The 12,299-nt window shown below is 37.5% G+C and overlaps 1 protein-coding gene across 3 annotated transcripts in view; it reads right to left on the bottom strand.

Moving 5' to 3' along the window:
• SSBP2 (single stranded DNA binding protein 2) overlaps window positions 1–12,299 on the bottom strand; it is a 168,261-nt gene that overhangs the window by 115,976 nt on the left and 39,986 nt on the right. For all 3 annotated transcript variants that reach the window (XM_065745229.1, XM_065745226.1, XM_065745227.1), the window contains exons 3-4: window positions 6,839–6,900; window positions 4,749–4,833 (exon numbers count right to left, since the gene is read on the bottom strand). In XM_065745229.1, coding sequence (XP_065601301.1) covers window positions 4,749–4,833; window positions 6,839–6,900 — 147 coding nt within the window. The remainder of the gene's footprint in view (window positions 1–4,748; window positions 4,834–6,838; window positions 6,901–12,299) is intronic.

Raw genomic sequence — 12,299 nt, 5'->3', positions numbered from 1 at the left:
AATGATAAAGTACAGGAGGAGTAAAATGTCACTAAAAATCTCTGATGAACACCTTGAGACCTCACTAGGAAATTCAACCACTGCCAATGAACCACAGTTGGGTGTTAGAGTCACAAAAACATGATCAAATATCCCACTACTTTTATGCTTCTCTTTCTCGTTTTTCTTTAGTAAGATATTAAGAATAAAAAATTTAAAATTAGCACATTTTGTTACTTATACATGAAAAAAATAGGAGGCATTTCTTTTGGGGTGACATTCAGCACAAGACCATTACTCTTTACTTCACGTGGCCCAGGCAATCTTAAAGGTTGGACACCCATGCTGTAGAAGACCTTAACCACTAGGTAAGAAAGCCAGCTTTCAAGAAAGAACTTCATAGATACTGACTGTCCCCATCCCAGAGGTGCAGAGGTGTGAATGAATGGCTGAGCCAGCAGAACTAGAGAGCAGCCACTCCTGGAGTTCAGAAGCTCATTGGCAGGGATGATTCTAAAAATGCTTTCTGCTCTGAGAATTCACATTTACCCACTAAGTTTTCAGCCTATGGGCAGATGGAAAGAAAGTAGGAACATTATGCACATGGGAACCTGCTTCTCTCAACAGAATCTAACCCAGATAAACGAGATTTTAAACAGAGAGATAAAGAGATCTCCTTAGGACACTGTTAAGAAAGAAAATCCATTGTTCAGTGAAGTCTGAATTTCGACTCAGAGCTACCACAGAAATGATTTTTCACAGCACACGTTTTCCTCCAGAAAAAGTGACAGACACCTGGAAAATGTATATTTTATTTTTTTTCTGCTTGAAACACTTTATTCCTGCTGAAATCCCTGCAATATTAATTGACCAGACAAGCAACAGTTTTCTTTCCTGAATTACCAGTAATGGAAACAAAGTATTTCTAATTCTAAGATACTTTCATTAAACTTCAAAGTAAGAACATATCTACCTGATTCAGTACTTCCATGTCATACAACTGTCTTTTCAAACCCAAAATGTAAACCTAATGAATTCAGAGCCACGTTCACTGAGGAGAAAAAAAATAAATAAATTTCTAACTGTAAATCTCAATAGAAAATAAAATAGAATTTATTCTGCATCCTATGGAGAAGCTGTGTTTAACCTCAGTATGAGGAGACAAATTCTTCAAATTCAAAGCTGGAATAGCCCTTTACTTTTCTATTTCTATTATTTTTACTAAGATGAGCACTGTCAGTACTGCAAGCAGTTACAGCCTTCACCTTGGGTCACTTCACATTCCTGCTGTCAAATGTGATAGATCCTTCTCCTTTCACTAGCTTGATAAAAATCCAAGTTGAAGTAGTTAGTATTGATACAATTTGAATTTTTCTTGTTCTGTGGAAACAGAACTTCTACAACTATTCTCCTCAGAATAAGGATGCTACTGCATAAAGTAACGTGCACAGATAAATCAGAAAGTGTAAATAACAGTTATCTAAATGAATTTGTTTTTCTTGTTGTTTTACACAAATAGTCAAGAACAGATTCAGTGACACAGACTGATGGCAAACAAAGGCTAAGATTCACTTTGCTTGAATACAGAGCATTGATAATGGAGAAAACTTCATATGCACTCTTCCTCAGGACAGTGCTGCAGAAGGGTTCTCAGTAGGGAAGACAGGGAAAACTCTGCTAGTGTTTTCTTCAAGACTACTGCAGATTACAAAGTCCAGCTGCAGATATTTAGTTGTATTAAAATACAAGCCAAACAGGTGCTAAAATGTTATGGCAAACTAAACAGTACATTAAATCTCATCATTCAAAAAATGTTGTCCAATTATTAAGGGTAGAGAATTATTAATTGGCATCAGTTTTTTGCAATGGTAGTTAAAATACTGTGAAACTTGAAGAAAATTTACAAAACCTTTCTGTACATATTTGTTGTATGAGTTAATCTCAGTGTTGCAAATCGGATATCAATTGTGTTGTTTGAGGCAGCAACATTTCACAAATTAGTAACGCACCCCCAAACACTTTCTTCCTCCTTCAAACATTCCTTCACAAAATGTTCACAAAAGCAAAGACAGAAAACATCTGGGTCAGCTGATTCAGCCTAATTAGTGTTAAACAGGATATGTCTAGTGTAAAGAGACCACAAACACCTTCAGTGAGAACAATATTCCCAGGTCAAATAGAAAAATATGTACCAAATAACAAATTCTAGATTGCTAGTATGAAATACTGAGCAGGTCCTACTGTGCTTTTTGTACTTGGCAATTACAGTTTTCAAATATGACAGCACAGCTATGAATGCTCTTTTCCTTGACCTGCAGTCTAACTTGAGGACTGGTATAACAGCCTGGCTGTCTGACAGTCTGCACTGGCAGTGGATTTCTGACAACACTCCACGTGGGTCAGGATTTGACAAATCGTTAATAAACATAAAATACACTTAATGGTATCTTATTGTTAGGTGTGTTAATATGAGTGTAGTGTGGTCACGAAATATTAAATATATGCATGATTTGAACAGTGTGCACCTAACACAATGTAGACTGCTTTACCAACAGCATATGACACTACGGAATATGTATGAGTACTTCCAGGTATTAGAAAAGTGTATCTGAACTGTGAGAAAGCAATGCAACAGCTTGTTTTTCTTGTCACGTTAAAGGATTTTAAAAGCTATTAGAAATGCCTGGTGAAGTAATTGACAAAATGTACCAATTTTTTTTTCCAGACACAAACATCTTCCTTTATGCAGATTGATATGCACATAAAAGAATATCATTTTATTTTTCCTTCATCAAACATGACTTTATACACTAACTTACATCACACAGTTATGTGTCACATGCACAGTCATTTGACTATTTTCTCAGTTTTTTAACATTTACCATAATGCAGATGAACTGAACAATAAGATGATGTAAATCTGAAATCCAGTTTGAATTACTAGAAAGCTGGTGTCAAAATAAGAATTTTTATTTGACATAGTTTTGATTCAGCTGCTCAAATTCATAGTATCAGCACTTACATAAATAGTTAATTTACTGATCAATGAAATCATCATGAGTTTAAAGAAGCTTGGACTCCATTCCATTATGGATTCCAAGTGTTTTTTAATTTAAACTTTCCTCTCACTGCTAATATTTCAGAATAATAATTTCTAATTGCTAATTTCTAATTTATCACTGCTAATAAATTCAGAATTATTTCGCAACAGGTTTCAAATGTTTTGCTTTTGTTACACACATTAGACTGCAAGTGTGCAATGCTTCCACTTTAGTCAACTGTAATACTGTGGATTCTAATCTTCATGGATTAATTCACTAATGTGATTCTCTGCAGTTGTGAACTATTCTTATGGAACTGTTTCTTCTTCAGTGAGAAATCATACCTTGCTTTAATAACAAGGATTCAAAACAACAGCAAAGCTGTTGAAATGCTATATGTTTCCAATGGCTGTGTACTGAAAACAGAACAAGTAAAAAACATTGTGGAAATTCTGCTTCTAATAGTTAAATTGTTCTTAATTTGAGGAACATGCTTTGCCAAGTTGTTCAACTTTAACACGCTTGTGAGTGGAAATTTTCCTCATAATTTTGTTCCTTTCTGCAATGCCACTTTTCTCTTTTGATTATTATGATGAAGCACGGATACAACAGTACAAAGTTATCCAAGCTCCTTTACCAGTGAGCTTCATAATCTGACCTCTAAGGAGAGGGTATTAAAGCATTATTAGTCTATAAGTAAAATACGCATAACAGTTCTGTGTTCTTGGTGCAGTTATAGCAGTCACAGTTAGCTACATATAAAGCAAGATCATCAATCATTCACATGCTAAAGGAAACTATACCATACTCAGATTATGACAATAGTAATAGAAAATGTCCTAATTTATGTTTGTAAGACACTGGGTTATTGCAGTCTAGTCCTAATTTTATATATCTTTTTCTGCATGAGGGTCTTCTTATACCTCCTCCTTATACCATTTGAATGACCAACCCAAAGCAACAACAGATGACACCAGCTCAGCTCTGAGGACCTCCTTAGTGAAAATGAAATTAACAGGCGGAGAAGAGCTTGCTGGAGAAAGAACCCAAATTCCATCCTAGGTTTGGAACACAGTTCCAGATTTTTAGAGTGCTCTGTATACTTGACGATAATGGAAAAAAAAAAAAGAATGAAACTGTTCCAGTGTAAGGGATCCTAGTTTTTAGAACTAATTTTTGGTGGTCAGGGGGGTCTTCACATATATAATGCCACCAAATTCCCTATTGTGTTTTGAACTATGTCACATACATTCCAAAACTGGCATAATAATTTACATTCCATGATTCCTGCTGTTCTCCTAAATTTATGTTTGATTTCCTCTGTGTATGTAAGTATGAGAACAGTCACACCTGAAGTCAGCATGGTCCTGACAGAAGCCACTGAGTCAATTGGAAAGAGTATGGATATGTGGACAGGACTTATCTGGGCTTCCATTTGGCCTGTGCCCTTGTGATCTGCCTGAAGTCTCCCCAGGGAAGAGACAGAATAATCATTTTATTCTGAATTAATACACAGGCAAACACTTTCATCTCTGAGAGGGGTTACAGAGTTTTCCAGGTGGCACTAGGCAATCACAGAATTAGAACATCCAAATTCTGAGGCATCTCCACAAATGTTCCTTATAAGTGACAAACCTGCATTTGAGATACTGCTGAGATGAAGAAATACTTCTACATCAGATTTTACGTATAGTTAATGAAAGCATGGTAAAGACAGACAAAACTTACATAGTCGTGAAAGGCTTTTGCTTCACTTGAATGTTCACATGTTTCTCGTCTTTCTGGAGCTGCACAGTAAAGATCCCAAAATACACTGCAAGTGAAGAAGTTACAGCTACCGTGAGAAAATCATTGAGAGAAAATCATTACTCCAGTAGACATCACAGTGCACACCACACATGCATGTTTATATGTAGAAAAAGATACATCATTTCCTTGCCAACAGCTGAAAGCACTTACCTCCATGAAAGAATTTAGGCTGGTAAAACATCTCTGAGGGATCAAGTCCCATTGTCTGATTCTCTGAGGCAAGAGTGCTGCATCAGTTTAAAACTATGGAAAGTATGAACCAAGAAGCTAATCTAATATACAAGGTTAAAGGGCCTAAAGCTCTGCATTTAACCTTAAACCTCTGGTGACTGTTGCTATTTACCTCCACAAAGCACTGGAAGTAAGAGTAATAACATAAAAAGGCATGGAACTGAGGAGGGTTCCTCCAAAGTACAATACTATGCTTTAAATAAAAGTTCCTATAGAAATAAGTGTGTGGAGAAGAGTAGGAAAGGAATGGGTACCTTCTCTTACAGCTTTTGGGTTATAATGAATGAAAAGAAATCGTGATGGCTACAGTCATTCTTTGTCCTATTACTCCCCTTGAAATGGGGTTACACGTTAATTCATCCTAACATAAAAGTTTCTAAAATGAAAATATGTGTATACTAAAACAATCGTAAGAATACAATTTGTTAAGAGTTTAATATTGTTTATTACCTAACTCAGCAACATAATAGGGAAAAGCAGAAAACCTGAACACTCTGCTGCCAAAAATCAAAATTAAGGATAATGCACACCTGACAGGTACAAGAAACACAAATGTCTTAATTAGGCTCTCATCCCATAGGTAATAAAAACAGAAAGCTCAATGAAGAATATGCTGCATTTTATAAAGCTGCATACAAAACTTAGGGTTTTGTGTTCAAATGGGACTACTTTAAAACTTGTACTTGTTGTACTCCTGACAGGTGGACATATTCTCCATAATTTTGTTTTCTTGGAAACACAGATATATTGGATATATTCAAATCATGTTACAAATACCATGGCTAAATAGCACTGATTATGAGCACTCCTTTCTCACAGCTAATTTTACACTTACAACTGTGGCTCTGCACAATGAACTACATGGGCAGATAGTGATAGGACAAGGGGTAATGGTTTTAAACTCTAAGAAGGTAGATTTAGACTCAACACTAGGAAGACATTTTTCACTTAGAAGATGGTGAGGTCCTGTGCATGGGTGCCCAGAGAACTGTGAGTGTCCCATCCCATGACCTCAGGGCCAGGCTGAATGGGGCACTGGGAAGCCTCAGCTGCTGGGTGGCAACCCACCCAAAGCAGAGACACTGGAACTGAGTGGAGTTTGAGATTCCTTCCATCCCAAACCATTCTGTGATTCTGTAATTCCATGATTCTGAAGTAATGTACATTGAAACGTGCAAATTATTTGTCTGCTCATGCACTAAGCTGACAGAAACTATACAGACATAGATACTGCAACACCAAGCCCATGCTAACACACACTGTGATTCAAAAAGGCTGCTGGTTTGGGTTAATCTAATTACTTTCATATGCTCTACCCATAAATAGTGTAGGCAAGAAGGCAAGGAAGCTCACATCTATATGCACAGCTACTGCACGTATATCCGCATATGTTAGGTTATATATATATATATATATACACACACATATTTATATTTATATAAATACATATATGTTTCTTCCCTCAAGTGCAATTATTTGGGATATGTATAAGGATCCTTTAAATTCACTTCAGTAGAAGATGGTGAAACGAAGTGCAGGCCATATTCTTTTGAAGATGCTGCATTAGCAATTCACAATGCAGTATCTGTTTTCTTGACTCCAATATCTGTGTCTTTTCCTGTATCTTATTTTTTATTCCTTCATTTCTTTATAAGAAAATATTTCTTGATGACCAACTCCACATTCTTTTAACAGTGCTCACTCAATTTCTTTCCTGCAGCTGCTGGAACTTGCAATTGCCATATTCTAAAAATCAGAGGAAAAAAAATTCCACTTACCACCACCAGGAGTGCAAGAATCCTGGGGGTTCCCCCAGTGTTATGTTTTTTTCCCATCTTATCTGAAACAAAACCATAAAAACACAGGTGTGATTATTGTGACTAAAAAACCTTACAGAACAATAAAAAGGAAGAATAAAATACTCTGTAGTTACGAAGGGCTGAATGATAAAGTACTATGTATTTTATTAGTTACCCTATTTTAGCCAGTAACTTTTATTTTGGGAAAGTTTATTTTAGAATTTTTTTCATAGATAGAGAAAATAATTCTATTGAGGACATATTTTAATCGTTCCACCACTGAAACACATCTTTCTAAAACACTCTCCAGTTTGCGCAAGGAAAAACTTAAGAACTAATGTTACTGATTCAGCAGGTGGCAGTCTTCTCTCCACATTCAAAGCTAGCTAATGCTTCAGTATCCTCAAGGAGTGCTGTGCTGTTACGAGGTAGCGAGACAAATATACCCCAGCTACAACCTGTTCTCCCACCACCCAGTGAAAGTGTAAACTAGTTTGGCTTACTTTGCCTGCACTGGCAACTGTTCCTGAATAGACACACACTGTCTATGAGCTCTTTCCCACTTAGAAAGTATGGTTTATTCAAAACGGTTTCCAAAGGAAACGCAATTTAGGAATGTTTACACCCTTAACTTCACACTTTTATTGTTAGCAGCTAACTCAGTAGACAACATGCTATGAGAGCATCTTGTCTCCCTGCAATCCTTTACAAATGCTCTGCCTTAACTATTACCAAACTACCATTAATGCCATATAGTTTGTCCTAAATTACAACATTAAATAGTTTGGAACAGAAAACCCAGTATAATTGTTTCAGGAGCTCTGTTGCAAATAATTAGATTTTGCAAAAAGTTTACACAACTCTGTACAGAAAAGACTGTAATAGAAGACAGCATCTTGCTAAAAGTGAGTGGAAACCAGAGCATTACAAACACTCAAAATTCCTCCAGTTACAACTACACACTGCGCTATTTCCTGTCCAATTTTGTACAAAAAAAAAACCCAAAACAAAACTATTATTTAAACACAAGCCATATTCCACTCTACAGACATAAGCAATGGCTGACAAAAAAAAAAAAAAAAATCCTATTTCAATGATAAACCTGAACAATCTTAACTTGAAACTTAAATACAAGCAAATAAAAGCTTACTATAAAAGATGGACATACTGTTCACACTGGAAGAAGCACTGAGATTTTTCTAAATAGAAATAAACTGATTTTCAACTCCAACCTGATTACCACTCCAAATTGTTAAGAAATTTAAACAAGTATGCTCTTTTAGGAGCAAATATGCACTTCATACATCTAAAATCATTCTTCACACAACCTGATATAATTTCAATATGTTACACAGGTTGCTCTGAAAGCATATTCATGGAAACTACAAGAGATGCAAAGAGCACAATAACACCATTTAATCTAACAAATTCTCAGCTAGAAACAGTATTTTTCACCATGATCACCATCAGTAGCTATGAACCTTTGCCAGCAATGAACAAGAGTCTGCATGTCACACTCAAAAATCTGCAACAGCAGAGGTGGCCCACTGTTTCACAGCAGCTACGACAGCATTAGCAGCATGGCTAGACCAAGGGCAGACTGTGCCTGACCGGTCTGATGGCTACCTGTGATGGAGAGATGGCAATGGTGGATAAAGGAAGGGCAACTAAACTTGTCTTCCTGGACTTGTGTAAAATCTTTGACATTTTGTGTATAAACTGGAGAAATACGGATTTGAAGGCTGTATTATTAATTGGATGAAGACTTGGTTGGATGACCGTGGCCTGAGGGTTGTAGTCAGTTGCTCTATGTCCAGGCAAAGGCCTGTCACAAGTGGGTCTGTCTTGGGACCAATGCTCTTCATCATCTTTATCAATGGCATAGAAAGTGCAATTGAGTATATGCTCAGCAAGTTTGCACATGACACCAAACTGAGTGGTGCAGCTGACAGAAGAGAAGGAAGATCTGTGATCCAAAGGGACCTGGAGAGCTCAGAAAGTGAACAGATAAGAACACAAGGAGGTTTAAAAAAGCTAAGTGTAAGGTGTTGCACTTGGGCCAAGGCAGTCCCAGATATGAGTACAGACTCAGAGAAGAACTCAAGAGACCAGCCTTGGGGAGATGGACTTAACAGGTCTTGGTGGATAAAACTCAGCAGTGGGCACTCAGCCCAGAAAGTCAGCTGTATCCTGGTCAGAAAAAAGGCAGCCAGCAGGGAGAGAGAGGTGATTGTCCCCCTTTACTCTTACTTTGTAAGGCTCCATCTGGAGTACCGAGTCCAAGCCACCAGCATTCAGTACAGGAAGGATACCGAGTTGCTGGAGTGAGTCCAGAGGAACTGATCATGAAGATGATCATAAGGGCTGCAGCACTTCTATGGAGAAAGGTTGAAGGAATCGGGCTTGTTTAACTTGGAGAAGGTTCTTAGGAGACCCCACTGCAGCCTTCCAGTGCTTCAAGAAAGCTTACAAGCAGGAGGAAGACAAACTGTTAAGTCTGTTAAGTCATAGGACAAGGGGGAATTGCTTTAAACTAAAAGAATGGAAGATTTACATTAGATGTTAGGAAGACATTTTTTACTCAGAGGGTGGTGAGGTGCTAGAACAGGTTGCCCACAGAAGCTGTGGATGCCCCATCCCTGCAGGCATTCAAGACCAAGATGGATGGGATTCTGGGTACCCATGACTTTAGTAGTTTGCAATTCTGCCAGGGCAGGTGGACAGGACCTGGATGATCTTCAAATTCTCTCCAGCCTACACCATTCTATGATTCTATGAAAATGTTGCCCATGTGGTCCAGTCAAGATTAACAATGTGCTCCATGGCCTTCGAAGTGGTATGGGGCCTGGCGTTATCATGCTGCAAGAGAAAAGTTGTCCCTTTCTCTGGCCAGGTTCTGGAAGTTCAAGCCTTCAGCTTCGTCAGCATCATGACGCAGTGGTGAGAGTTGGTGGTTCCAGGAAATCCAGAAGGATCACCCCTTTTCTATCCCAAGAGACAGTACACATCATTTTACTCTCTGAGGGCTGCACCTTGAATTTTTTCTTCAATGAGGAATTCACATGTTGCCACTCCATGGACTGCTTCAGCTCACAGTGGTAACACCAGGCCTTGTCATCGATAATGATACTATCCAGGAAACTGTCACCTTCAGCATTATGTTGTCAGGATCTCAACAGGTCCTGACAAACTTGCATATGGTGCTTTTTCTGTTCCTGTATGAGCATTCACGGCACTCTCGTTTGTAATATTTCAGTGTTGGCACCATTGTTTTCAACACACTGAAACATGAATGTCAATGGGGGCCATTTTTTTCCACACTGAGGAATTCAGTGACACACCTTTGCTTCAAACTCACTTCCACATCAGACACCATTCTGTCACTGTTCCTCTGCTGCCATCTATTACATGGCAACAAAACCTAACAGGATATACTGCTGGAAGATTCAACCTCAGCTGCCATACCACTAACACCTGCCTCCAATATTGTGCAGCAAAAAAGAAGAAATAGGAAGTATTACTTTAGGAGTAGCTCTTGTATACAAATACTCCAAGCTACTCAGAAATCATTTTTCAATTTAAAAAATATTATAGAAGTAAACAACAGGAATTATAACTGCTATTGATAAAGTTGGCAGAATAAACCAGTTGTATGGCTCTTGACTCCACCACCACCACACCACTTAACAGCATTTAGTATAGAAAAAATACCTTCAAAACTGTGGAAATCCTGCCTGAACTGCGCCAAATAAAAATGTTAGTAAAAATTAAAGATATAAATAAAACCAAAGCCACCAACAAAGTTTTATGAACAATTCAGATGCACTTCTCTGGGGCATAGCTGTTTCCCACATGCATTCAGAATGACAGAGGGACCTGCTAGGAATTTTCAAAAGCAACATAATGGAAAGGTGAAGCATACAGTCAAAACCATTTTTTTCCCCTGTAACTCAGTGAACTAACAGTAAATACTGTGTTTGCATAGAAGGGCCTCACTACATCTAAGCAGTATTCATCCTCTTAAAAGCGTGGCTTACTGAAATTACCTTATTCTTACATTAGTCTTACATTTGTCCTTTTTAAAAGAACACAATTTATCCTCATAAATGCATTCAAAACCTGAAGGGAAGGTGGAAGTTTTGTTTTCTTTTGTTTTATTTTTGAAAAATACACATCCCACATGGCAGGACTTAAGTCTATCTGAACAAACAGACAGAATAAGAATTATGAAAAACTATAAACTTAAAACAAAAATAAATACTCTTATTATCATCTGTATCAGTATAACAGCTTGTAACTGGGTAACACCTGTCTTCCTGGTCTAGCCAAGAAAATGGATTTATTCCTCTAGTGCTAGAACTTAAAGAATAGAAAATGCATGAGATAAGGACCTGCACTTCAAGAAAACACAGCAGTTCCATACCAGATAAAAGATTCAGGATCAGAACAGTATATTTTGTTTCAAATATGAGTATATGTCACCTGAATAACTCGAGTCAATCCCCATGAGCAAACGGCATGGTTTAGCTAGTAGCACAAGTGCCTTGCTATTTTGCCAGTTTTATGACAACTGCCAATTGCCAATTGTATTGCCAATTGTAAGACAAATTGGGATGAAGTAGCTATTCAGTTACTTCCATCTAGTACTTCGTGTCACGTCTCCTTAAAAACAAGTTAATTTTCAGACCAAAAGACAAAAACTACAGATGTTTCCAATATTCAAAGATTCAGGAAAAGGCTAGTTGAACTGGAGGTCCTACAGTTCGGAGATTAAGGCAACAAAGTTTTGAAGTGTGTACTCAACAGGGACCACAACAAAATGGAGAGCACCATTTGCTTGAAAATAAGAGTGGCCAGATGTTACTGACCCATGAACCAGCCTTACAAAATTTATACCAGATACAAAGCATTAAAAAATGAAGTCATGCTTAAGACAACTACCTATAAGTTATATGAATAATTTTATGATATCCAATTTATATTTTCTTCACTTTTTCTTTCTATTAATCTTACCTGTATTACTTGCTAGATCTTGAAGAAAGGGAAATTAATCTTTGCCATTTATGCTCTTTAATTATCACTGATAGCTGTGCAGCTCAGATAATCCATATGTGTTTATTTCTCTTGTCCAAATACCCCAGGTTAGAGCAACTTTGAACTGAATGAGTTTTAAAGAAATCCATCCAAATTATTCTGGCAGATGCAGATCACCAGAGTAGAGAAAGCAGTGAGCCCAAACAGCCATACATTTTAAGAAGTGATAAAGCCAATACAAATTTTGTCCTCCTATGCAACCTGGGCATCTCCTACACCTGAAGTACTCTCCCAACCACCTCAAGTCATCACAGGGTAGCTGCTTCCTGACAGCCATGGGACACATGGAAGACTGCAAGTTTCACACCACCATAGAGTTGTAAAATATTTTTTGCACTTCTCAACT

This window comes from Cyrtonyx montezumae, unplaced genomic scaffold, assembly GCF_038088225.1.
Source record: "Cyrtonyx montezumae isolate F1298 unplaced genomic scaffold, pur_monq_1.0 scaffold_34, whole genome shotgun sequence".
NCBI lineage: Eukaryota > Metazoa > Chordata > Aves > Galliformes > Odontophoridae > Cyrtonyx > Cyrtonyx montezumae.
The sequence above is the reverse complement of the archived record's forward strand: the minus strand, read 5'-3'. Positions and strand labels throughout refer to the sequence as shown.